The sequence below is a fragment of the Centroberyx gerrardi genome, chromosome 8 (assembly GCF_048128805.1).
Source record: "Centroberyx gerrardi isolate f3 chromosome 8, fCenGer3.hap1.cur.20231027, whole genome shotgun sequence".
NCBI lineage: Eukaryota > Metazoa > Chordata > Actinopteri > Beryciformes > Berycidae > Centroberyx > Centroberyx gerrardi.
This window is the reverse complement of record NC_136004.1, coordinates 20,475,272-20,503,114: the sequence shown is the minus strand read 5'-3', so window position 1 is coordinate 20,503,114 and position 27,843 is coordinate 20,475,272. Positions and strand designations below refer to the sequence as shown.

At 43.5% G+C, this 27,843-nt stretch overlaps 3 protein-coding genes across 4 annotated transcripts; 1 reads left to right on the top strand and 2 right to left on the bottom strand.

The window, feature by feature from the left end:
• Positions 1-420: 420 nt before the first annotated feature.
• Positions 421-6,088, bottom strand: lzts3b (leucine zipper, putative tumor suppressor family member 3b). Its single transcript, XM_071894838.2, has 8 exons — positions 5,956-6,088; positions 5,248-5,511; positions 5,048-5,175; positions 4,783-4,950; positions 3,963-4,091; positions 2,968-3,159; positions 2,507-2,737; positions 421-1,503 (listed from the first exon to the last, which is right to left on the bottom strand). The coding sequence occupies exons 1-8, from the start codon at positions 6,086-6,088 to the stop codon at positions 421-423; spliced, it is 2,328 nt and encodes a 775-aa protein (XP_071750939.2).
• Positions 6,089-17,926: 11,838 nt separating this feature from the next.
• On the top strand, positions 17,927-25,488 carry smyd1b (SET and MYND domain containing 1b). 2 transcript variants are annotated; one of them, XM_071894826.2, is made up of 10 exons: positions 17,927-18,101; positions 19,666-19,842; positions 20,202-20,415; positions 21,127-21,257; positions 21,538-21,576; positions 22,527-22,722; positions 24,085-24,177; positions 24,303-24,466; positions 24,684-24,852; positions 25,151-25,488. In XM_071894826.2, the coding sequence occupies exons 1-10, from the start codon at positions 17,980-17,982 to the stop codon at positions 25,313-25,315; spliced, it is 1,470 nt and encodes a 489-aa protein (XP_071750927.1). In that variant the 5' UTR covers positions 17,927-17,979; the 3' UTR covers positions 25,316-25,488. The 2 variants fall into 2 exon arrangements, with proteins under 2 accessions (XP_071750927.1, XP_078141379.1); XM_078285253.1 differs by lacking the exon at positions 21,538-21,576.
• Positions 25,489-25,801: 313 nt separating this feature from the next.
• Positions 25,802-27,076, bottom strand: LOC139908176 (fatty acid-binding protein, liver-type-like). Its single transcript, XM_071894775.2, has 4 exons — positions 26,955-27,076; positions 26,362-26,534; positions 25,941-26,033; positions 25,802-25,852 (listed from the first exon to the last, which is right to left on the bottom strand). The coding sequence occupies exons 1-4, from the start codon at positions 27,019-27,021 to the stop codon at positions 25,802-25,804; spliced, it is 384 nt and encodes a 127-aa protein (XP_071750876.1). The 5' UTR covers positions 27,022-27,076.
• Between the last annotated feature and the right edge of the window lie 767 nt (positions 27,077-27,843).

The following is a 27,843-nucleotide window of genomic DNA, read 5'->3' as shown; positions in this document are numbered from 1 at the left end:
CTAAACATTGTCATTTAACATTTGTTTTTCTGCCATTCAACAGTGTGGCACCCTTTTCACAAACACTATTTGTCTGATTTGTCTGATTATATAGGATGCAGTGTGCAACTAGTAAGAGAAAGGCTGCTTAGGAGTTTCAAAATCATTGATTGATTAAATGTAGTTCTACTCCCTATTCAGCTGATCTGCTTGTTATTGTTAATGTTGCATTTTACAGAAGGCCTTTTCTAGCTGTTTAGAGTCTATAGTTGCTTTGAAAACTATGTGTTAATGTGACAGGATAGTTTGTATGTCAAGGCTGTATTGATTTAATTTGTTGTAGACTGAAATGTCTTTCTATTGTATTCTGAAGTGTTGTTTTTGTAAGAGCCGTGTCACTGTGTACTGGATTGGAAAGTTTGTATCTAGCTGTTGCTGTCTTTATATCTCAGTGGATTCGATCCTCTCCAGGCGTGAGGGTCCTGCCCAGGGAGGCGCAAGCTGGTGGAGAGAAGGAGGGCCCTTCTGGTCCTCACAGGGTGGAGAGAGGGTGAGGGCGATGGGGGCAGGGAGAGAGGCTGGAGGCTGGGGAGACAGAGGAGAGAGGGCTGGTGGTGGAGGTGGAGAGTTGGAGGAAGAGGGGGAGGGAGTGGTGGTGGAGGTTGTGGTCAGTTTGGCTCCCAGCTGGCCCATACGTTTTTCCAAAGCCTGGTTCTTCTGCAGGGTTTCCACATAGCTGAGCTGTAACTGAGCCTGGTATTTTAAAACCCGTTCCTTCTCATCCTGCCAGGTGTGACGCTCCTGGTCAAAGTTGAGGGCCTGGCGTTCCCGCTGCTGTCGCTCCAGCCGCAAGGCCGCCTGTAGCTGCTCCAGTTGCCTGCGCAGGTCCCCTGCCTCATCCCAATGACCCTCCTGGCCCCGCTGTGACTGGTGGACCTCCTGACGCAGCTGGACCTCCTGGCAAAGTTGGGCCTCGTGACGAAACTGGGCCTCTTGACGCAGTTGGACCTCCTGGCGGAGCTGGACCTCTTGGCGGAGCTGGACCTCTTGACGCAGTTGTGCTTCCTGGCGGAGATGGGCCTCTTGACGGATTTGGGCTTCCTGGCGGAGATGGGCTTCCTGACGCAGGTGAGCTTCTTGGCGTAGTTGGACCTCTTGACGGATTTGGGCCTCCTGACGCAGTTGCATGTCCTGCTGGATGTGGACATCCTGCCGCTGCTGCACCTCACGCCACTGAGCTTCTTCACGTTGCTGCCTCTCCTGTCTCTGAGCTTCCTGCCTCTGAGCTTTGGCCTCATCACTCTGAAGACTCAGCAAGGTGTCAGAAGTGGGGGTGAGGGAGGTAGATGAGGGTTCAGAGGGGGTGCGTGGGCAGTGGAGAGCTCCCCAGGGTGGCAATAGCCCTGCTGCTGCCAAATTAGGGCTAATTACGACTTCGGCTCCCCTGCCCACCTCATTCAGAGCCCGCTTCAAACTAAGCACCTCTGCCTCAAATACACCCAGTTTTTCTCTAAGGATGGACACCTGTGGAAAGGAAAAGGTATATCATAAGCAAATATAATTTTGTTTGAAATCTAGTATTTGAAGGCTCTGACTTTAATAGGCATTTTATTGCTGGGTGATGTACAATCTGAGTTTTGAAACATCACTGAGGGAGTTCCCCAAGGCTCAATATTAGATCTGGTCACTATATACATTAACAACACTGTCTTGTCCATAAATACTGGTACTATACAACTCTATGCTGATGACATAGTTCTCTACTGTTATGGTTATTGTATACAACTGGTTATCAAAAACCTACAGGTCACCTTCAGTGCCCTATAAAAGGCTCCTATCAGTATCAAACTTGTGCTGAATGCTGATAAAACTAAATATATGTAAATATATGTTTTCCAAAGCATGAAATATTAAGTACAGTGACCTTGCAGATCAGTACTCGTAATGATGTTCATATTGAGAAAGTCTCTCAATTAAAAAATGTAGGCTGACAAATTTACTTTTAGGACCCACTTTGATACCTTGACCAAAACAACAGAATGAATCTTGCCTATCTGTATATAAACAAAGCTTGTTTTCCATGTTCTGTACACAGAAAATTGTGGAAGCAACCTTTCTCTCTGTTTTAGAAAATGGTGATGTAATCTATAGACATGCGGCGGTTTCTCTTAGATTAATAACCAGAGATGCTGGTACTCATCACTATATTTTCAAAAAGTAGGCTTGCCCTCTCTTTATGTGAGAAGAGATCAGCACTGTTTTTGTTTACTTATAAAGCTCTTCTATCTTAAATAAAAATAAGAACCTGACTAACTTTAATTGTGAATGTTTTAATTGGTGTTTGGAGACTGTTTTAATGGATGATTGTACATTTCTGTAAATTGGTTGATTGTATCTTTCTCTTGTTGGTGTTTCTATGCATGTACAGTCGACATTCTGGAAAAGAGGACCTCTGTCCCTAAATGTGTTTTCCAAGTATTAAATAAAGGTTAAATTAAACGAAAATGAAAAATGTAAATCTCCATACCTCTGACAGAGTCCTCCTCAGCTCTCCCTCACACTTCTCCAGCTCCAGACTCTTGGAGCTGTAGGAGTCCTTGAGGCCCAGCATGGCCTCCTCCCGCTCCCTCAGCTGGGCATTGAGCTCCTTCAGCTGGCCTCTCAGTGCCACCATCTCTCCAGCTCGCTGGGTCACTTCAGCCTGGCTCTCTCTCAGCTGCTGCTTCAGCAGGGAGATCTCTCCTGCCTTCTGACACACCTGCCGGATGAGGAAGGTATTTCAGTTAAATCCAACACTAATGTGGTAGAGGGCATATGAGGTGGGGTTATCCCCTATACCTATGACTTACCTGTGGGTGCAAGTGGGTTGATTACACATACACACATATATTCAGTGCATCAGTGCTCAGTCCACCACGATGTAAGCCTGATAATATTTTACTGAACTGTGACTAGTAAAGCACACATACTCATATATTCATTTCTCACCTCCCACTTGGTCTCCTCCAGGCGAGGCAAGATGTCAGCCTGCTCCTTCCTGTAATCCAGACACTTCCTCTCCAGCTCCTCTCTCTGGGCTAGCAGAGCTGCCATCTCCTCCTGGAGCCTCCTCTTGTCCTGGGACAGACGTGTTATCTGGGCCTGCAGGGCAGTCTGGGAGCGCTGGGCACGACGTGTCACCTGCAGACATACGTGTACAGCATAAGAGTTGGCAGGTTATGTTGTGTATTGTGTCTCAAGTGTCTCTATCTATCTATCTATCTATCTATCTATCTATCTATCTATCTATCTAGCTATCTATCTATCTATCTGTCATTTCAATGTGAAACGTATACATCACCTGCAATTACAGCCTCTGCTGGCCTAAATTTTGAATGTATATAATACATTAAGGGATGCGTCCCAGGGTCAGATAACGGCCTCAAGATGTTGCACCAATTTATTTGCATTTATGTATATTTTGAGTCCAATGCAAACTTGGAGTGAAGCTTGACCACATGCTGTGCAGCAAATAGACACTCAAAAGTTCAATTTCATTCTTAAAATCAACTTTGAACATCTCAGAAACGGAAAACAACTTGTCCTGTGCAAGGCTGTTCTTCACATCCATGTGTTACGTACCAGCGCTGCCTCTAACACCTGCAGACCACATTTCAAAATAAGAGTGATATCGGACCAAACATGCAAATCCTATTATACAGGTCACAGTGCTGTATCATACAAGGCTATTTATTGGGTTTGTTGTGTTTGTTTGGTCCATGTGTCACTGTATTTTTCACACCTATCTGTTTTGTATGTACTCTCAGGGGAAGCCATCACATTAGATCCTGTTTTTGACAAAATCTTGCCACACGATATGTGATCATGATTTCCTCCATGGTTTTTAATTGGTTGCGTCGGACTCAAGATGCAAGTAAATGCAAATACATTGCAGTCACATCTTGAGGCTGTTTGGGCTAGCTCAGAGTATGCAGTGAGGTCACCTGCTGCAGGCGTGAGGCATAGTTCTGTCTCAGCTCATCCATCTGGCGCTCCCAGACACGTTGCTTCTCCTCAAACACCTGAATGATTGCCGCCTCACTTTGGTCCAGGTTACGGCGCATGTGCTGCACCTGGTAGCAAAGAAGGAGAAGAGAGAGGTCAGTTGGACTCACCATTCCACACCCAGATGCAGAGGCGGGCTTGGGTATGGGGGAATAGGTTTGCAACAATCTGCAACTATGCAATGGCCCAAATCATGCCACAGAGCAGCCACTTGATTGGTAAAAGCAGTAGCAGACATCCAACTTGGATAAGGACATGTGTAACCATCAAACTTAAGAAAATCAACCTTTTGTAGCCAGCAGCCAAGAAAACTGCCCCAAATCAGGAATTCTGGCAAACTGTATGAAGACATCTGTGAGTGAAGAGTGTTAAACCCATACTACGCATTGAAATATCTACAAAATATTCTTATGAATCAAGAGGGATATGCACTATATACTGTAAATGAAGCTCCTCAGTGAAAAGCCTGTCATCACAGAACACTGCTTTGCCTCACAACAGTACTTTCAAAATGTAATGTCAAGATCGTATCCTAAAATGCAACTTGAAGCTTGTAGCTCTCTCTCTCAGAGGTATGTCACTTGTTTGTGGCTCAGACGTTTTTAATGCAATTATCATGCCGTTGTAAAACTATAAGCAAGAGCTGTACAAGAGAACGGTTTGGGGACATGTTGCATAATATCAACTTACTTTTAATGAAGTGCCTGGTAAGTAAGTATAATACAACTGTGAATCAGGCATCTCTGAGTGACCTCTGACCTCTTGCTCTTTCTCCCACAGGCGGTCTTCCAGGTCCTGGATGATGTCATCAGAGGAGGGGGAGGGGCGTAGCGGCGCTGGGGCATCACTCAGATGGCTCAGCCTCTGATAGGACGAGGAGCTCTTTCCCGAGGAGGAGCGGCCGCTGTCCGAGGCACTAAGCCCGTTCTGGAAGAAAGAGCCAGTATCATGTTACATTCAAGATGATAACAGCAAGTTACATTTATAGTTATGGGCTGAGTGTGTACGTGTGTGTTGGTCCTACCTGGTAGCCAGGTTTTTCCAGCTTATCCAGGCCTGCAGCTGCCCCAACCATGCCCAGCCTGTTGATGTGGCTAGTGGAGGCACTGAGAGGCCCCAGGACGGCCGGGGGGCCATAACCAGACCCAGAGCCTGTATAGGTGGGCAGGCTGGTCAGAGAGTTTCTCCCCGAGTCAGACATCCCTCCCTGGACCCCTTCATTACCATTTCCTGCTCCCTCAGTTCTGCTGACCCTCACTGGGCTGTCCTGGTCAAGGAGTAGGGCCTCTGGGACCTCTCCTGATTCCCCTCCTCCTCCATCTCTGCCTCTCCTGCCGCTTCTTCCCTCACTCAATCCTTCACCTCTTGCCTCAGCCTTCCCCTCGCTCCCAGCCCCTCCTGCCTGGCCCACCAGGTTCTGCATGGAGTGGAAGCTCTTGGGAACCACTGGCTTGAAGGCAGAGGGACGAACCAGCCCTGAGTTGTTCTGTATCACCAGAGAGAGAGAGATGGAGGGGGGCAAAGAAAGAAAGAAACAGAGACAGAAAGAGATACAGGTAGGTAGGGAGAGAGAGAGAAGAAGAGACGGACATGGAGGGAAAGGTGGCTAGCTGAAACAACACAAGTAAAAGCTGACAGACAAAATACCATTACATCATAACATGTCTAACATCACTATTGTAATAATGAACTACAAAATGTAGATCATTCAGCATTGTGATAAGTATGATAAGATAGTAGGAGACACACATTATATATATTAGAATGTGTTTGAACTACTCGAGGTGCACTTGGTTTATTATGCCAGGCACTTAAACAGCCTCACAAATGGGCACTTGCAAGATGAGATAAATCAAGTTGTCCTCGCATTTTTAAGTGTGCAAAATTTAAGTACATCTTTGACCGCCATTTTACCCAGGTCTGTTAAACCATGAATTACCTGCTCCAGTTTTCCCGACACTGGCAGAATCTTGGGCGGGTTATGGTTAGGAGGGTTCTGGTTGGCTGGATTGTTCTCGCTGTCAGCTCTGGCGGCCGCCATCTCTCTGTGGTGGTGTTGATTCATGCCAACACCGCTCTTCTCATTTGCTCCTAGCCCCACAATATTCCCACAAACATCTAGACCTGCACCCTGCATCTCTCTCTCTCTCTCCCTTTCCCTCTCTCGTTCTAATCTCTCATTCTCCAACCTCTCCCTTTCCCTTTCCCTCTCTCTTTCCCTTTCTCGCTCCCTCTCCCTTTCTATCTTCTCCCTCTCAATTCTCTCTCTTTCCCTCTCTCTGGCTCTCTCCCTCTCTCGCTCCCGTTCTCTCTCCAGCCTCTCCCTCTCCACCCGCTCCCTCTCCCTTTCCCGGTTTCTCTCCCTCTCCCTCTCCCTCTCTAATCTCTCTCTGTCCCAGTCTCTGTCCCGGTCCCTGTCTCTCCCCCTCTCTCCTCTCTCACGTTGCCTCTCCCTCTCCCACTCTCTCTCCCTCCTGCCTGCTCCGTTCCCACACTCCAACTGGTTGTTGTTGGATGGGGCCGTCATGGTACATTCTGTGTTGGTGGAGGAGGCTGTTTCGGTCGGCCGGTCTGTCCCGGTACAAGTCCCAGTCCCAATACTAACGCTTCCTCGTTCATCACTAGAAGCCGTTCCGTCAGATATTGTAGCCGGGGGGCGGGGCAGCCGCTCGGCGCTGCAGCTGCGGTCGGCAGGGCAACGGCGAGAGAGAGGAGGGGCCCGGGGCAGGGTGGTCCTTGTGCCCACAGACTTCATGGCAAACTCCTGCTCTCCTGCCACCCCACTGCCAACACTGCCCATAGTGGGGTCAAAGGTCAGGGATTAGAGGTTAGGAGTCAGGATTGAAGGGGAGGATCACACATACACTTGGAAGTAGTGTGGGTCATCACAACCTAATGCAGGTAGTGGGGGCACACACACTAGAGGAACACAGAAAAACAAAAGGAGTTATACAATATCGTAATTGCATAATAACTAGTTATACAATAAGAGCTAATGCAGAATAGATTCCATCCCACATACATGGGCAGCGTGGTCCTCCCACGATGATAAACATGAATAGGGTTAGATAGATAAGTCTGGGCAATTATGCATGGTGAAATGCAATGTGCAAAAATAAAACCTCTCCAGTTCAATCATGCTGATGGACACAAAACACAATATTACTCGTTTTGCACTGCACTGGCATAAGCGACCTCTCCTCCCAACGTCCCTTAACCATATACCATACCATACCAAGTGCACACACACATACAAACTCAAAATAGGCAAGCATATTTAACTCTCTCTGAATAGCCACACTCTAATATATGTGTGTGTGTGTGTGTGTGTGTAAGAGCTACAAACACAACATCATGACACAGACTATCTGAACACACTATGGCATCCGAAGGTAGTAGATGTCATTCATGAAGTGATTCGAAAAGAAAGCTACAATTTGTAGCCTACAACTGAACACTGAATCACAACGTGTGAAGTATGAGACAACGCTCACATATGGACATCCACATCACCAAAATCACACACTAGCATATTAACCTGTGTATGTGTGTGTGCGTGTTTGTGAGACAGAGAGATAGAGGGAGAGGGAGAGAGAGCGAGAGAGGGAGGGAGAGAGAGAGAGAGAGAGAGAGAGAGAGAGAGAGAGACGCAGTCACGCCAGTGGTCCTCCCCTTCTCAGCCCATTTACTAGAGGTTTACTTCCACTTGGATGAATAGTAGTAGTAGTAAAATACACTGCCTATCTATCTGCTGCTCTGCCTCAATCCCCTCCCCTCACGACTCTCTCTCTCTCTCTCTCTCTCTCGCTCTCTCTCTTTCTCTCTGCATCCCTGGGCGGCAAGGGCGGCTTTAGCAGCATCCGCATCAAGCCCTGAATCGACTGCGCTTCCAAGCAATTATGCGCAATAAGACAAAAACAAACGTCCGATCCTTGCCGAAAAAATACTAAAATGCACAGTGTCATTGACATTGACGCTGTATCATGCAGAAGCTTTGATTTACCGACTGTAGCATCCAGGCAGTCCATCATCAAAGGCTACTCACTATTTTGCAGCTCCGCTGTTTGTAAGATGGCAGCCTCAATAAACAATATTGTCACAAGACAGCAACGTCAGTCGTGGTCGGCCGGGCTCTGAATTATTCTGCGATGTTACCATGGGTCGGTGATATTAGGGATGCTGTCTTCGACCGCTGTCAGCGTCGGATGCTGATGATGGAGTCGGTCGGTTGATACGCGCATCAGCTGAGAGACACACACCCACCTCTGGCCCCGCCCCTTTGGCTGCATGATAGAAACGCCCCCTTTTGGCATTCATCCAATGCGCTTCGTCGGGCAAAGTCCTATAGAGTACACAGCTTTATGGATGGATGGATGGAGGGATGGAGGGATGGATCATGGATGGACAGATGGAAGAGGGGATTGGGAAGAGACATTCAGTGGCAACATTCAGTGGTGCTGGCTGACATCATCAAAATACCCATAATGCCTGTATCATGTTTATATATAATATTAATGTTTTATTTGTAATGTTAATCATGCAACGATTGTTTTGTAATGTTTTGCAAATTGCTTGCTATTTATGTGTTGAATTTTCCCAATATCTTTTTTTTTTTTTTGGGGGGGGGGGGGGTCCCAGGATGTCCTCAGTTTGGGTCACCAATCATGCCAGTTTACCCCATTATTTAGGTCATGTGATGCATTGTGATGCTTAAATAACAAACAAAAGGCAGAACCAATCAATTCTCTCCACCTGTCTCAACTCAGTTTATCTAAACTAGTCTGGATAAGGGATTTCCTTATGTAATGTAACCAGGAGCAATTGGGGTGACATAGGAGCCTATTTCAAGAACTGGGCCTTCCTCTCCCCATTTCATGTCCCCCACCACAATGCATCCTTGAATATTTTTATTGAGGCCTTGCATGCATAACCTGCTCTATTATTACTAAAATACAATGTTTTCTTACAGACAATGAAAAATAATTTGGTTATCATGGGGCAACTTCTTTTGAAACTATTGAAATTCCCAAACACAATAACTGGAATTACATTACTATAAAAGACTATACTATAGGATACTAATTATGGAGCAGATAATAGCCCTGACCCCGATATAATAAATAGTTCATTTAAAATAAATAATTGTAATAATTTTTTTTTTAAGATTTAGCTGTGGAAAGTAATTCAAACTGAAGAGGCTGCATGTTCTGGCTCCAATTCTCTCTGTTTTATGATTTTCCTTGTCCCGGGTCATGCTGAGTCCCATCATTGGCTCATTTGAGGTGACATGGGCTGCCCAAGACAGGTGGAACTCAGTAGTAGGAAGGTGGTCCTACTATTGTGCACATTCAAAAGAAGGATACAACTTTTCAGAGTCTAGAGCACACTTCTCCAACGGTCTCTAACAGATGTGTCAGTCCTCAGCTGGGTTGTGCTGCACGTTCCGACTGGCTGTCATCTTTACTTTGCATTTCCTCGATGCTTCCTGTTTTTTTTTCTTCTCTTGGCTTTGTCCTATTTCTGTGCTTCCTGTCCTTTTGTTAGACAGCAGTTTCCTTTTCTCCTCTCCCATTTTTCCATCCAATTTAGTTTCAGTTTTGATTTCTCCTGATTAATAGCTGGTGATATTTGGCAACTTGCACCACAGCGATGGAAAGTTTTTTTTAACTTTAGTGTCTGCTTTAGCCAGTCTGCACCGGTCTCACTGGAACTCTTGTTCCTCCTCATTTTCACACTTTTCAGAATTACTTAAGTGTGCTTGGTGACTGGTGCAGCAACATTGAGCTTTCCTGGCTTGTCTTGAATTTAGACTTTTCACTTGCTATCCTCTTGGCCAAATGTTCTTCAACACCAAACCTCCAACTAAACAAGACGAAAGGCTGAATGTCTTCTACACTACAGCACACATCTCCTTTCTTGCTGTATTCAATTGTTTACTTTTGTGTTGTTCTTCAGTGTTGCATTTTTTATTCTTGGAAAATTGTTATCTTTCTTTGTTTGTTCTATCTTGTCCTGCTAGCCCTTACCTAATCCATTTTTGAAGCAGTTTTTTTTTGTTCTGCTCTTCCTTACTGTGCTGTTACAGTGGTGCTTAAAGTGGGCTTCAGACCGCCCCCTATAGGATGGGAGAGCAAGGTCCAAAGCTCAAAGCAGGCATGCAGGGCAGCTCCACAGCTCAGTCCTGTGTAGCTTGGAGAGTAAACCTAAACCCTCAGAGTGCCTCAGCTTTTATATTTCTCCCTTTATATTTCAATGCTTTTGAGTTTCATCACACAATGCTGTCAGCCTTGTGCCTCCCCACTCGTTGGCTCTGTGCACTTTGTTATTTGGATTTGTGAGATCGTCCTTTACAAGTTGGCCCCCCTTGTGTCCAGTGGTCTTGATCTCTGTCCCTCGCCACACATTCCCACTGCCCAAACAGCCGCTCCAACCCCCTCTAACAGTGTCCCCAGAGCCCAACCCTCCTCTTCTTCTCCTCCTTCACCTTCCTCATCTCCTCCTTCCACTTCCTCTTTGCCTCTTTCACTTCCTGCTTGGAGATCTTACGAAGCTTGCAGCAGGAATTCAGAACTGGATCTCCTTGGTTCTGGTCTGGGTCTCTCTGCTGTTGATGCATTTTTTTCTTCCAGATCTGGGTCATGGCCTTCAGGCTCGCAGCAGCCTATAGGACAGAAATAGAACTTTGATCTTGGAACAAAGTAAAACTCAAAGCTTGCCTTTCGATGGTAGTACAGTAATAAGCCTGCTCTGCACTCCTCTACACTGCACTCTTCAAAAGGATGAGTCATCTCCAACACCTCTGTGTGTTTAGTTTGGGACAACACACATTTGTGTTACTATTCAAGACAATACAACAATATGTTGTGTCAGTCTGGGTTTGAATTAACACATTTCCATCAGGCTGCATGCCTTCATAGCCAGACAGAGAACTGGCTAAGTAGGAGATCTTTATGCCACCATATCCATTCACACGTATGGGTGTGCACGTACACACACACCCACACACACACACACGCACACACACACACACACACACACACACACACACACACACACACACACACACATTTAATTGTTCTTTTGCTATCATTTGCTTGATCTATATCTATATTTTATTATCTATCTAATATCAAAAACTATCAAATAATGTGCAAGCATTATTTCATAAGCACAGTTTTCGACCTTGTTGCCATGAGTGTGTGTGTGTGTGTGTGTGTGTGTGTGTGTGTGTGAATGTATCACCGTAATAGCCTTTTGCACATTGGGTGCCCTTTTTTTGTTTTTTTTGTTCACCTACTACAATCAACAACAAGACCGTTCCTGCTGCTGATTGAACAAGCCTTCAAATTAATTGGTTTAAGAAAGTCAATACAGTTATTTGTGTGTAATGAGAAAAGCATAAATACAGCACACACCAATATTCCTCATGCATGTTAAGTTGGCCAATAACAGTGACTGCAATTCTAAACTCCTCATTTAAAACAAGGGAATGGACGGCTCACTCACCTTCAGTATTTTCTCATTTATTTAGACAGTTTGGAGAGAGAGTTTCAAGTCAGAAGGTTTTAGCTGGTTTTGATCCTAGGCCAGCAGGAGCCTTACATTTGGCTCCAGAGGTGGGGAACTTAACTTCTCGACCACCAGCCAGCATTTCCTGGCTCCTGTGGTCAAAACCTCAGGCCTCAGGCTGTGTTGCAGTGCAGCAATGTCCTACTCCACATCTGCTATGGCAGGTACAACCTCAAAGACTTTGTCTGCAGGTGAGTGTGAGTGTGATGCACCGCTAGAAACTCACAAACACAGCTTCATGCTTGTTGTCCTGTGTGGCTCAGTGGGTATAGAGCATGGCACTGACACTTCCAAGGTTAGCTGGTTTAATTATAAGGGCCCACTAACACAGCACTATAAGGTGCTCTGGGTAAAAGTGCCCATAAACAATACTAACATGTGCAAATTTACCAGAACACATGGTGTCTAGGGGCGTTAGGACAGCCTGGTATAGAGACACTTTGATATTCACAACAGGAAAAATACATCCCTGTATCTTTGAGCAAGAAATTGATTCTCTGCTTCTCTCAGGCATCTGGTGACATACATTCATGTCAGGGCAACAGGGTTATGTGTGTCTCTGAGGAAAATACCCTAAATTACATCTTCCTTTTCCTTCAGGCATGTTTCTGTGCGATCCAACAAGTGATCACCTATTTCTTTTGTATGAATTTCCAAAGTATCTATTTACAGTTTTGTTCCTGTTACATGTACTCCTCAACCCAGTTTCCATGGTAATGTAAAATGAGGGTGCTGTACTTCTAACAATTTTAATGTCATTTTTATGTGCATGTAATGTTTATGTACTGTTAATAAAATGTGCTAATCTCCAAAGAGGAGGCCAATTTAAATCCCACCTTTTTTCTGTCACATGTGCTTGTTTGTCCATGAGGGGGCAGTGGTGAACAAAGTCTTCATGCACTGGTTCACCATCAGCCTGACATCCAGAGCTTGCTGAAGAGGATTAGGGCCACATGTGAAAAATGTATTTGAGTTCTGAGATTAACATCAGAATGAAATTCTGAGATTCTGACTTTATTATGAGATTAATCTCAGAACTCAAATACATTTTTCAGATGTGGCCCTAATCCTCTTCTGTAAGAGCTACAAGACAAGGAGGAAGGGGAAAAAATGCTGGCTTTGGCTCCCTTTGGCCACCTTGGGGCCCGATGATCCCCAGCCCTCGACTTGTCTCTGTTCCCCTTCTTTTTGGCCTACTGACTCAGAAGAAGACCTCATTCGTGTAACATCTTTGTAACACAGGCTTTATTTACCTAGAAACAGTTTCGGAACGTATCTTCTCCATTCTAAATACTCCATGTCTAAATACTCTAGAATCTGATTTTTCACTCTCTGATCCCCTTTAATGCCAGTTGTAAATGTTATCTGAATAAATTTGATCTAGACACAGTTCAGATACGGGCGGGGTGCATGTTAATGCCTAATAAACAGGATGAAACCACGTGGAATCTGATCTTGGGTCATTTGCTATTTAGTGTGCATGGGCAACAATTGATGTCATCATAGTGTGCCGCAGAGAAATGACTTGAAGGTTAACTTTGTTGTTGGCTGTATTTCATTGTCTTTGTAACATGGATATAATGTGTAAAGAATGCCTGTATTCAGAGAGACTGGTGTGGTTATTGGCTATTCCTAATGTAAAGTTGCTATTTTTTATTCTTTAGTAATTTAGTCTGAAAAGCATTTTGGTAAAGCAATGGTGAAACACTGCCCTCTGCTGTTTCATTCTGGAATAACACCCACCCTCATTGATTGGGACAAAGTTTGGGTTATATATGTCTTTATGCTTCCTTATGTCATTTATCTCAGTTTTTTCAGTGTTTATCATACAGCACTCAAAAAACTCCCTCTAACTGTGTCCTGCTGTCATTTCCTCTCTATTTATTGTCTTACCTTTGGCAAAACTATGTTCAATTTTGTTTAGTTGTTGTAAATCATACTAGTTTAAAAAAAAAAAAAAAAAGCTCTGCATGAGAAGATACAGAGCTTTAATTGTCCTCTCATGACATAACATCATTGGCCAGGAGTGGTTTCCTTGAGATCCACTCAGATTTCACATAGTTCCAGTCATGTGCTGAAGGACATTTCAGTCTGGGCTGTCAAAAGGCCTTGGGCTCATAAAAAACATTAATAAACAACTTGAAACTGCATATAAAAGAACTGCATCCAGTTTTTTTTTTTATTCAGCAGGTCCTTTGTATCATAAGCCACAGTCTTGATTTTCTACAAAAATCCAATATGGCTGTTTTTTTTTGTCATCCTATGACTGTGCCAAATCATGTCATGTTATTGTGGCAGGTATGACCCGCGCACCAGATAATCATAATCTCTTGTAGGTCAATCACTAAAGCATAAAGTTACAGGCTCAAGTGGACACTTGAACATTGACCAAGCATGTGCTCAGAGGAACAGGTCAGTGACCTAAAGGGCAACTGGCACTTTATGTTTGTGCAGCCTGATATCATCATAAAATTTGGAAATTATACAAAAGATAAGCGCTGTACAAAATTAGGAAAATCTGAGCATCAAATACAAACTCAAATAACCTTAAGTGTATTTTTCTTGTCTTTGTTTATGTTGTGTTATTACATGGCTTTGTTGAATACTCAATTCTGATTGGTCAATGAACGCATTCTGAGGTCTGTTATTTCTGAAACACAGACTGTTTCACGTAACAAACCGCTGGTCAATATTGTTGATTTCTAATCAAAATAACTAACTAATAACTTGTTATCAGTTCTGCTGTTACTGAGGAGGCAGAGGTCAGAGAGCCAAGGAGGGAAAAGATCAGCAGACACCTGGAGTGAAATGGCCCAGGCCTGCTGAAAAGACACCAAAAATAGCACTAGACAGGCTAAAAGGAACAGCTGATAATAAACTAGATGAAATGGGGGTTATTATCTTTAGGTGGGCAGAACGCTAGTGGGAGATGGCCTAAGGCTACTGAAAAGAGACAAGGCATATCTATTAACACTGTTCCAAAAATAGCGCTACATAGACTACCAGCTGAGATTAAACTAGATAAAATGTTATCAATGGCTATGGAGTTTAGGGTTGAGCTCAACCGTGATCTTTCACCTCAGTCTGCTGTTGGTCTCGGCTCCAAACCTGCTTGTGGATTTGAGAGCCTGCAATGGCTATATAGGAACCAATAGCCAATGCAGCTTCATCAGTATGCAAACTTCTCTTGGACATGGACAAAGGAGACCTTCCTCCCACAGAGAACGAGTCTCCTCTCATGACCGAGGACACAGCGCTAGGTAATGCTGGAGCATCCATCCACCCAGCTCAGCATGTTGAGGCTCAGTCTAACCTGCCCCGCCTTGTTGAGGCTCCATCCCATGAGGCTCAAATGCCTGATGACTTCAAACTCATTGAGAGATTGAGTCTGCTTCAGCGCTCCCCCATTGGTTTTGATGAGGACTACCACCTGGAGGTAGTTGGAAAGAGATACCTCTATGCTCCCCCATGTGACACATCTGGATTTGTGGCTGACTGCTGCTCACCCTGTGGATCCACTCTGGGCTGCCTGGATAAGTGGGAGCCACTGGTCAAATCCCACTTTGACTTGGAGAAGGAGGGATTTGGTGAGGAGCTCCTCTACGCTTCATCACATCTCTCTAGATTTGTGCTTGACTGCTCCCCACAGCATGGGCCGACTCTGGACCATCTTAACAAATGGGAACCTGTTGTCAGCAGCACTGATTCTCACCTGATGCAGTTCCTCTCAGTCCTCCTGGAGGAGGAGGAACTTGGTGAAAAGCACATCTCTGCTTCCTCAACAGTGAGCTCTACATTTATGGCTGCCTGTGCTGCACACCATGCCCCTACTCAAGATCATCTTGATGAATGTGAGCCAATCGTCAAAGCTGATTCTAAACTGCTGCTGTTCCTTCAGGACTTGGAGGAGGAGGAGGAAGAACAACGTCCTATTATCATCAAGAGGGAAACGTTCAGCCCTTGTGCAGAGACTGAGGCCACTGCTGAAAGCTCTGTCACCGTCCTGCATCAACCTGAATGTTGTGAGGGAACAAAAGTCACTGTCCTCTCTGCTGGACCTGACAATAACTCCACCTCAGAGGAGGTTCTCCCTGTCTCTCGCTGAATACACCCTGATTCACCTGCTTAAGGAAGGATCAACCAACCTGCTTCAGGAGTCCCAGGCTCCAGCCATCCAGGTTGAGGTCAAAGCTCCACCAAGCCTTGTGGTTGAAACTGTAAAGGACTCCAAGGATCTGTCCTGTCTGACTCTGGAAAACACACTTCCACCCGTCCAGCTGGTCGAACCTACAGGACCTCAGAGTTCCGACAGCCTGTCAACAAAACCAAAGAAGAAGAAGCATGGCTTCTTTTCTTGGCTATCCCGCATATTCCGAGGGAAGAACAAAACATCTGCTGACAACATGGCTGCAACAGCAGAGACGCCGCTCCAACAGACCTGCCAAACAGCAGGAGATGAGCCAAAGCCCTGCTTGAACACCCTCTCACCTGCAGTCCACTTCTGAACTCCTGTCATCTTCCTATCCACTTTACACAATTGCAATCATCATGCAATCATTTCATTTGAATACATTTATTTGCACACTACTGTTACAGTGTCTTTGCACATTTCTTCAAAACACACCTTTATTCCTACAGTTATGGGTAACCTGTAGTCTAAAGCAGTGAAAATGTAATGGAATTAGTAAATATATGTTGGCCATTAACATTTTCTATACCTCTATTACTAACAATATAATCAATATTTATTCTAAATGTGGCTGTTTTTTCACTGAGACTCTTTTAATATACCACTTGTTTTCTGTAAAAAACTGTAATTCTAGGGTAAGTACAAGGTTGCCTCACAGTAAATACAGTTTAACAGAAAGTCACATATGTCCTAACATCTAATTGATGTTAGGGGAGGAGACCCTAGACCAGCTGTTTGGTGAAATTTCTGCAACAATATAGCATACACAAAAAATATGGAACTTCAACACACAGTAACAGACTTAATTGAACATACAAGAGCTTTATTGAATGTAATATACAGTATGTTGAGATGAAATATCAAATATGTCAATTTTATAATATAAAATGTAAAATAAAAACCTTCATAATCCTTTTATAAAACAGATTAGGGTCTAAATACTTACTACATAACTACAGGGAACAAGCACCGATAACATTTGTTAGGTCCCCCCTAATTATGTTATTGTACCCTGTAATTATTTTTTGTATAGCATGCAGTATGCAGTTTGTAGTAATTACAAAAATAGTTACACCATAACTACCTTATAAATCTCTCATAATTACAGAATTGTTACCTGTTAATTCCCGGACTTCTTGTTTTGTTACCCTGTAACTACAGCATTGTTATTTTATTAGTACCCCATAATTACAAACTAAGGCTGCAAAATAAAGCGTTACAAATTATTTTTGTATTTTGACAAATTGTAGGAAACGACAGGCCTTTACAACCATGGTTTATAGATACTGACAGACACTTGGTCTGAGGGGGCATTCCCATACCAATCAGAATGAATGTGTGTGTGTGTGTGTGTGTGTGTGTGTGTGTGTGTGTGTGTGTGTGTGTGTGTGTGTGTGTGAAAGCAGGTGTTGTTCTGTTATGGCATAAATTATGATATAATGACATGACAGACAGAGAGAGACAGACAATGTGTGAGAGAGAGAGAGAGAGAGAGAGAGAGAGAGAAATCCAGAAAGAGAGAGAGAGAGAGACAGAGAGAGAAATCCAGAAAGAGAGAGAGAGAGAGAGAGAGAGAGAAAGAGAGAGATAGAGAGAGAGATAGAGGGTAAGTTAGAGAAAGTACCAGAACAGGGCAGAGGGAGAGAGATAGGGCAGCTCTGTCTCTGTCCAACGTCCCGCAGCTGTCCAGCATCACCATTGCTGCCTCCTGACAGACAGGCCCAACTGAGGGACAAAAATATCCCCCAGGGACCTGGCACCTACCAACTTCATGATGGGGGGTGGGGGAATTTCTGCTAGTTGGCTCGCTAAAAAAGCTAAGATTACAACTTCAAATCGGTGAAGCGGTCTAAGAGTGTGACTGTGAATTTAACTGGAGTTACTTTCTGCACAGGACTGACAGGATTGACAAGCTTGTCCTCTCAGGACATTTTATCTCTCATTAGAATAATGTGACAAATACCAACTCACCCATTTTCTGTCCCACTTGGTTCAGGTGGCCGGCTATTTCAGTACCTTAGGTGTGGAATGTCCAGTTGTCATACTTGAAGAGGGCTCAGATTGGTCTAGGAGTTCCTCAACTACCCCACCTCTGCATTTAGCCTCTCTCTCTCACTCCGACGCTCTTCTTTTCTCTCCTGCTGGACCCACCGTCCCTCTGCCCCGTGTCTCCGTCTCGGGATCCACCACAGCTAACCATGGAGAACATTGCAGTATTTGACTCACCTGGAAAGGGGAGGGGTCTGAAGGCCACCAAGGAGATGTGGGCCGGAGATGTCATATTTTCCGAGCCCAGTGTTGCAGCTGTTGTATTTGACAGGTACAGTGCTAAGTCGTGGATGTGTATACTCAGTGGAGTGTGTTCAGATTTTTCATGGGGAAAGGTGGGCAGCTGAAATGTAGTTTGTCTTACTTTTCCTCTAAAAGTTATCAAGGGCAGTGCATACCTGGTTTCACCCAGGTATGATCATGACACCTGTTGTTATCTTATTTTACGTATTATTTTATAGCTTGGTAGGATTTTTTTTAAAAACAGAAACTGGTAGGTTATCCAATGAGTATCTCAAAATTCAATCAATGGTGAAGTGAGCTTCAAAAGTCTGTGTGAGCATGCATGCACATACACACACACACACACACACACACACACACACACACACACACACACACATGCCCCATTTAATAGTTTTTTTGCTATCATTTGCTTTATCTATATCCATATTTACTATCTATCTAATATCAAGGGACATGCTTAAATACAATTGTTTTTTTTTTAATTTGTTTCTAAAGTGTGCATGTGAGGATGTTTAGTCTTGATCACACACATTCACACGGGGGACATGCTTACAGACAATGGATTTACTATCTGATATCTTGATCATGTGGATTGGTGAATTTCCCCAAGACACTTGTGCCTACATGAAGACAATTCATTCTAGAGGCAATATTTTGGTAACATGACAGAACAAGGCAACAGTAAACATTTCATCCCCCGTAAATTATGCACACCCCTCTGGGCCAATCACCTTGTATGGACCTGAAATTGTAGCGCCCCCCCATTGTAATTTTTTAAAACGTGGTGAGATGCATCATTCCCCTAAGTTTTGTCAAAATCCGATCAGTGGTGTTTGAGATAGTAAAGTGACGGACAAACTAACGAAATTCCTCAACTTTCTATCAAGGATCAGATGTTGATGCAGAGTCGTAGACTTTGTTTTTCAGCCAATAATGGTCAGTTGTAACATCCTTTGGCATCCTCATTTCCATGGGCTTTAGAATAATGACGCATTAGGGAAATCGTGACTGACAACTTTTTCGCCCAGTTCCTGTATGAGAGCAGTGTGTAAAACAGTACACCAGTGGAGCATCTACTTAATGATTTAAAATATTCTGTAAAGTAATAATATCTGAGAGGGCATGCTTTACTGTCTTTACCTTGTACCTACTGTATCTCAGAAGTGCCCATAAGCCCAGTAAATAACATCCTCAGGGCTATTACAGTATAGCTTTTATAAAATGGTTACCAACGTGTATTATCTGAAAAGTTTTTGTCAAACTACTATAAATACATATAAAAAGGGGAGAAAACACTAACTTGCTTCCTGGTTACTGTAAGAGTTCACATAGCAACCAATAAAGTACAGCTAGCATGCTTTATTTTTTTCTTTTATGTAACTTAGCATGTAGTTAAGGAGTGGTGGCAACAAAAAGTAATACCAGTATTTTTTAACATGCTGGTCCTTTGTCATTCAACATCCAGTATTTGTCTTACTTTCTTGCATTGTTTTTTTATTTTCCCCACCTTTCTCATCCTTCTATCCCCTAATCCAAATCCTCCTCAAAAATCTCTGTTTTTTCGTTCTGTTTCCTCTCTTCTTCTATAGTATAGCGGATCAGGTTTGCCACAGCTGTTTCCGCAAACAACAGAAGCTCCATCGGTGTGGCCAGTGCAAATTTGCTCATTACTGCGACCGTACCTGCCAGCGTGCCGGCTGGGCCGAACACAAGGAAGAATGCAGCGCCATCAAGACTTTTGGCAAAGCACCCAATGAGAGCATCCGGTAAGCAGAAGGAGGAGGAAATAGAGGGGGGGGGGGCAAGGTAAATGGAAAAGAGGGAATAAAGAGAAAGGTTGAGGGTGAAGGCGAAGGGAAGAGGAAGGGTTAGGATTCAGACATTTAACTCATCCAATATGCTTAATGCTTATCTTCTTGTTACATATTTACATCATGATTCTTGTGAACAGAAACATCCAATCAAGTGGGTTAGGGATACAAATTTAATTTCTTCACTAACCACAGCTTGAATAGAGGACAACGGAAATTGCATGTATGGTAGTCACCTAAACGCATCCTAAGCTAATGCGCGCTTGTTATCAATTTGACCTTTGAAGTCACATGCGTTCTTTAATTGTGGTCAGGTTGGTGGCCCGTGTCATGTTGCGCCTCGACAAGGAAGGCAGTGTGATGTCCGACATGCAGCTGACCACACTGGACGAGCTGGAGGATCACGTGGATGACATGGCCGAGGATGAGATGAAGGAGCTCAAGGTGGACATCCACAACTTCTTGGACTACTGGCCCCGGAAAAGCAAGCAGCACACAGTTGATGACATCTCACACCTTTTTGGAGTGGTGCGTTCTTTATGTCATCCCCGTATTCACCTTCCCACCTTTTCCTATTATACTGATAGACAGGGGCGGTCTTACCATTAGGCAAAGGTAGGCGACTGCCTTGGGCCCCACAAAAGACAAGAATAGAATTAATGTAAACCTACTTTTAATCAATTTGCTATTGAAAAACACCCCTCTTTTTGTTACAATAAATCATTTCAATCCTACTCCCCACTCTGTCAGACTATTGTGGGTTATACAACTTCTAGTGAGATTTTGCTACTTGACTTTAAACTCATTTTCATTGACACTGCATCAGTAGTTGAGCTACTACTAAGTTAAAAACTTTTTTTTTAATCAAAACTACCCAAGATTATATATAGAAAGGATGGATTAAAAAGCGAGAGAGCTGGGAGTCAGGGGGGCCCATACTTGCCTTTGCCTAGAGCCCCCAAAACACTAAGGCCGCCCCTGTTGATAGATAGAGATGTAGTCTTCAGTAACCTTCCCATCACATCCTCTTTGTCCTTTTGGCCTTGGAGGAAAAGGTTGGAAGAGTCATTTGAAGCAAACAGAGAAAAATACTGACTAGATCCTTGAAATTGAAATTGAAGTATGCATGCATTGTACAGAAAATCGCAAAAACAGAGTTCTGTGACATCAGTTACTCCTCCACTAGTTTTTGTTAACTCTATGTTCCACTTAACTTTTCCACTCCTCTCCTCTTCTCAGGTCAATTGCAATGGTTTCACTGTGAGCGACCAGCGGGGTCTTCAGGCGGTAGGCGTGGGCCTTTTCCCTAACCTGTGTCTGGTGAACCACGACTGCTGGCCGAACTGCACCGTCATCCTCAACCACGGCAAGTATGTAACACAATGCTGCTTCACTTGAGATCAAGCACTATTCAATGATGATCAATTAATTGTCCATTTAAAATAATTTTGCATTTCTGTATTCAGCTGGTACTGGCTGAAACATCTGATTACAGAAAACAACTTCAATGCACAATGTTTTTTACAGTATGTGTGTGTGTGTTTACGTGTTTTAGTGTGTTAAAGGTGTGTGTGCAGAGTGTATGTGAATGTGTGTGTTAGGTGTAGACAGGTTGCGTTTGGTGTAAACTGCTTCCTGTTTGTCTTTCAGTCAATCGGCTGTGAATACTATGTTTCACTCTCAACGTAGGTGCGTTACCTCAACTTCAGCCTCTTTTAAGTATAATCCATAAAAGCACCATTGAGTCCATGACACATTAAATGCTTCACTGCTCATCAACATAACTATCAACATACAGTAACCTTACCTTCCATCTTCCCACTCCGTCCCTTGTGAAAAAACAAACCTTGGTGGCAGTGTCCTGTAGTATGTGCTGTATAGGTTTGATGTGGTACAATGTTTAAAGCTACATCAACCTATCAACATAGCATGCTACCTGAATGCTTTAACCTTTGTCGAGCTAATTTAGCGTCACGTTTAGCTGTTACAATTGTTTCTCTACCTATATCTGTACCTGCTCAGAGCTCATCTTTCGACTCTCTCCTACACAGTCTATCATCTAAACTGTCTTTTCATGTTCACACACGGTTTTGCTTTTGCACTGTTGGTTTGTCACTCTCTGTGTGATTGTCCATGTGTGTGTCTCACTGTGTCTATGGGTCTGTCCATCGTACCGACAGAGTGCTGTGTGAGTTTAAGAGTTTCTCAGTTCCATTCTTAATAGTTCAACGCTAACATCGAGCTCCTGCTGTAGACAGTTGTTTTATTGCAAAAAGAAAAACAACTGATGAATACCTGCATAATGAATTTTAAATAATTCATAATGAGCCTTTGCATTGGCTATTCATATGAATGTAACTTACAGTTCCTCAAAAATTCAGCTGTTTCTTGTCACGTAACCAGCTCACACATCTCAATAACATGCAGAAGCTTCTCCTCTATTTGTCCACTCCTTCATCTGCACAGATTGAACTGAAAGCAACGCTATGGAACCGGGTTTCACCTAGTCAGTTCATTCAAGAAAGTGTAAATGAAAGAAAAGAAGTTTGATCCTGAAAACTAAACAAGGCATTCTGCATGCATTTCTGCTGCCTGCCTGCACTTCTAAGTCCCCGTAACTGTGTGTTTCCCCTCCCCAGGATTGAGCTGCGTTCCCTGGGTAAGATTGAAGAGGGAGAGGAGCTGACCGTGTCCTATGTGGACTTTTTGAATTTGTCAGAGGACAGACAAAGGCTGCTGAAAACGCAATACTTCTTCGACTGCACATGTGAGCACTGCAAGAATCGCATCAAGGATGACTTGAAGATGGCGGGAAGGGAAGTGGAGGGCGTCAAGGTTTGTGTCTTTGTGCGCATGTGTGTGTTTAACTATTTTACTTCTCAAGTTACGGTTAATTATACTATACATAGAGCAAAAAAGGACCAAACCAAACCCAATACATTTTGTTGGCCAACTGGCATGGGCGATAAGGACAGAGGGGAAACATGAGAGGGAGGAGAGAGCAACTATTTAAAGCAAAGATAACTCCCAATGGATTCAGCTTCCATATTTGTTTGTGAGTGCGTGCATTTGTGCATGCATTTGAGAAACAGTAAGACAGATAGATAGAGATGATGAGATGAAATACATGATTACCTCAGGACCATAACTGCATTTCAATGTGTCATTCCACATCCAATATTAAACTGCTCACAAATTTCTAAGTAACAGACTGCCAGGTGAGATGTGTCTATCAATCCATGACACACCATAAAGATTTCCCAAGTGTATTAATGCTATGACATCATCTTACTCTTTGAAACAGGAGGCAATACAGTTCTGTCAACACAATTATCAACAGTCCACTGTCTCTCTCTCTCTCTCTCTCTCTCTCTCTCTCTCGCTGTGTGTGTGTGTGTGTGTCCAGAGTTATAAATAGCATGTGCCAGGTGTTATCAGCAGCATTTAAGGGTTCAACAGTGTACGGCACAGTGGAGCCATATCATAAGCCTTCCTCCCTTTTTAAACATCCAACCATGAAAAAATCCAAGAGAGCCTCATACCAAAGCACGAGAAAGCAGTTTAAGGACGATTGTTTTTTCCCCCACAACTGATATTTTTATGGCTCTTTGGCCCAAGAGTACTCTCCGGACTATAAAACTGTAATGAAATGCATGTGGTTTGGTTATCTGGTAATAGCCATACAAACATCAGCATTTTTGTCATATTTCTGATGAATCCCATTCATTTAACATTATCTAACAAACTTGACAAGGTTTTTAACAGTTCTTTCAGGTCATCTGAATTTCCCATTAAATCCAAGACTCATTCTTTAAGGATTCATGAGTGGCGTAAGAACTGAAGCAGATCTAAGGTGCTATTAGCCTGAGAATAGTCCAGGAGTCTTGGACCGGGCCTCTTTGGCAGGTCCAAAGTCTACTCCAGACAGAAGATAAATGCTTTCAGACCTTTGCTATCATGGTGCCTAGACTTTTGTATGACAAACCAGTGTCCTCTTTTGACTTAAGATAGAAACCTTTGCAACTTGCTTCTATATATATAAAAAAATAGATATAATTTAGAATTTGATTGAGCATATTTTTGTGGCGTATTTCAGTGTCAGTGTAGTACTGTTCAATAGGTGGTGGAACAACCTTTGATGTCTTCAGCCCATCATTAAACTCAGATCCCTGACCCTCTCCCATCTTCAACTCTTAGCCACCAGAAGAGCAGGTGAAGGAGGCAACAGATTATTGCTATCAAATGCTGGAGAAGATAGATAAGGCTCGCCTAAACGGTGACTACCATGAGGTACTGTATCATATCTCAAGTATTGTATATTTCAAATCAAAGACGTGTCTCTGCTGTCTCTCTTATGAGCTTTCTGTCCCACTGCCAAATTGTTTTTCAAATTTCTCCCATGTTCTTTCTCTCAGGTGGTAAAGATGTGCAGGGACAGCATAGAGAAGTCAGAAACAGTTTTGGCTGAGACTCACATCTACCTGCTGAGGATGTGGAGCACATTAAGTGAGGTGCAGGCTTACCTGCAGTTCTTTGACGATGCTGCAGATTACGCCCGCAAAATGGTGGACGGATACATGTGAGTAGGACATGAGAGTGACACAATGGCTAAATGAGTAGCCTATAGTCAGGTACACAAATGTGAATATGCATCATTCTTGCAAGTCATGCTTAGATGGACACTCTAGCCAGCAATTATGAAAGCATACACAGACTGTAAGCTGTCAACCATCTCCCCCAAAAAACTAAAAAGAACTTGAATCTAAATGGATTTAAATGTTGATTCTTCCCGACAGAAAACTGTACCACCCAAACAACGCAGCTCTGGGCATGGCTACCATGCGGGCAGGAGTGACCCACTGGCAGGCTGGGCTTATAGAGGTCGGCCACGGGATGATCTGCAAGGCCTACGCCATTCTCATGATCACCCACGGCCCTACACATCCCATCACCAAGGACCTGGAGGTAAAGACCTTAAAGACTCCATGAAACGGCATCTTTACTTCCTTGATTTGATGCATTTGCTGTTGAAACAGGATGTTGGGGCGGGACATAACACATTGAGGGATCATTCAAAAGTGTAAACCAATGGAATATCAGTTATCCTTTAGTAGTTTTGACCAATATCATAGATTCTTTTTGAATACCACTCTGGGCAAATTGGTCCTAAATCTTAACTGGCCAATGCATAGGCCATCACTTTCAGTGTAGTATACACCGTTGCCAGGGTGTATAAATTTAAACTGCGATATTTTTCCCCTAGGCAATGCGCATGCAGACAGAGATGGAGTTGAGGATGTTCAAACAGAACGAGTACGTTTACCACAGTATGAGAGAGGCAGCGCTGAAGAACCGACCAATGACCATGATGAATGAACCCAGGTCTGTGGAGGAGGGAATCAAGAACCTCTTCCACCGGAGAAAGTGATCACAGAACTGCAGTCAAGTCAAAGAATCAAGAAATCATCCCATTGTCAGTTTTAATTAGCTTCCCCTGTGTTAGTGTGAAAGTGCCCCCTCCCCCCACAGCGTCACATGGTAATCGTCTGTACCGCTCAAGCTTTTGTAGGCTACACTTTTCATTAAAAGTTTCTAAACAGACTTGAGTGCATTTCCTTTCAATGAGGATACTTAATCCCCTGTAGAGAGAAATTTCTCATTTTGCCACCCTTGGGGATAAAACACACAAGATACATACAGTGTGCATTACCCGATTGTCCAAACACTCCACCCGAGCACCTAGAAAGTACTAGCTTGTTGCCCTTTACCCAGCCCAAAGCTCAGCCATATTGCAGTGCTCCCATTAAGGACTGAATTCACGGGACAGTCTAGCTTCTGCCTTGAAAACAAATTCCTGAACACTCAAGACACAGTTCTGCCTTTTTACACATTTTATTATCCCAAGTGCAGATGTTCACATGCGTTTGCTTGTCCTCTTGTATACAATGCCACCCAGAGTCATTGTCTGAAAAGGGAGAAGAAAGTAGCATTAGAAGGGCTTTTGAGGTCTCAATACAGACTTGTCAGAACTTCCTGCTTGTTAGCCTACTCACATTGACAATTGTGCTCCCATCCACCAGTTCTGTGACGGACTCAATTCCCTTCAGGGAGACCTTCAGTTTGTTGCCTTCACGCTTAACGACCGCCTTTGAGAGGTGGAAACACAAGGTTAGTCTAATGCAAGAAAAACATGTGCCATCAACTTTAGTTAATGTGGCAATTTCTACTGCAGCTGACAACTCTGCCGTTACAGTCAAGTGTCAGAATTACTTTAAGTACGTAGTAAAATGTTTAAGCAACCCATTCCTTACTCCCATTTACATTTCATTGTAGAAGAGACAGTGCTGCATCAACTTTGAAGCCCTAAAGTCAGCTTCTTAAACAGCATGAAACCTACTCCATAAATGGGGAAACATATTCAAAACACCAAGTGTCAGACCACAGCAGTGAAAAAAGAAAAGACACTTAGCTTACCTTGACCTTCTCTCCAGTGACAGTCTCCAGCTCAGCCTCCTGTCCAATGATGAAGGAGTTGACGAGGACCTTTGAGCCAGTGGTGACTGTCACTTTGAAGTTGTCACCAGTCTCCTCAATCTCAGAGATGCTCTTGATGTCTTTGCCCTTCTGGATGAGTTCATCAGGGAGACCTAGGACAGACAGCAGTTGATTGAGACAGATAAACACTTTGATTCACAGAGAAGACAGAGGATTATGGTGGATTGGAATTGCTATGCATGTGTTGTACAGCCAATTAGTGTTTTGTTCTTTACATTGCAGGCAAGTGATTCTTACTTCCATGCCCAACAGTTACAGAGCCAGCTGTAACTCAGCATTAGACTTTTAAAGTGCCAGTGCTAATGCTAGATAAGTCAGTTAACCATGTTTCATTGCAAAAGTCTTGTTTCATTTGCCCCTCCACAAAAAACAGAATAAACTTATTTGTCACTGAAAAAAAATATATATTCCAATTCCACCTGCACTTCAGAACAAAGCAGATAATGTGAATATGACAAAATGTTTTTTTTAGTCAATGGTTATGAAGCTCACTCAACAAGCAGAAATCTTACCAATGGCCTTCATGAAAGGCTCAAAATTCTCCTGAGACTCCAGCTGGTACTTTCCAGAGAAAGACATGGTGATGGCAGACTGTGAAGGTAAAGTAAGCTACTTTCATCTGCCTGTTTTATACTCTCACACTCCAACGCTGCAATCATTAACCACAGGTGTCTCCAATTAATGTAGTTCCAGCCCACTTCATTCAGCAGAGCTCAAAGTAGAGCCTACAGCGATAAGACTGAGCCAGGCAGATAACAGAGATAGAGCATGACTAGACTAAAGTCAGGCAACCTTTAACCCAGAGGGAAAAAAACTGTGTGACAGTATTGTGAAGTGACAGCATCGGTGCATTGAGTCAATACTGGGGTCTAATTCCTGCACAGTAGATTTTTTTTAACGATCTGGTCAGTCTTTTTAAGTCACACTAACATATACACTAACTGTGCATGTATGATACCCCTAAAACTTCTGACTGGATGTAATATTACCAATACACTTAGGCTACTTCTGACGTTTTGCTTCAAGGGTAGAAGTTACTTAACTTCACCTGCTGCTTTCTCCCTCCCTCCATCTTCCTTCTCCTTCCTTCCTTCCTTCCTTCCTTCCCTCCCTGCTCCCCTCAACCCTCGGCCTCAGCCTCCTGATTTCTGCTCTCCCTCCTTCCATCCTCCTTTCCTTCCCTCTTTCCTCTTGCTAATTCCATCCCCTCTTCCCCTCCTTTCCTGCCCTCTACAATATTTCTGCTTTGGGGAATGCAACAGGTCTGTATTGATGAACTCTCATTAGTTCAAACTGACTGTAGCTCAAAAGTTTTTTCTGAGCTATTATCTTCCACTCGTTCACTTCTTAAGAGAATAAATCTTGTTTTGATTCAGTTTAATGGCAGGCAAGATGAAACAG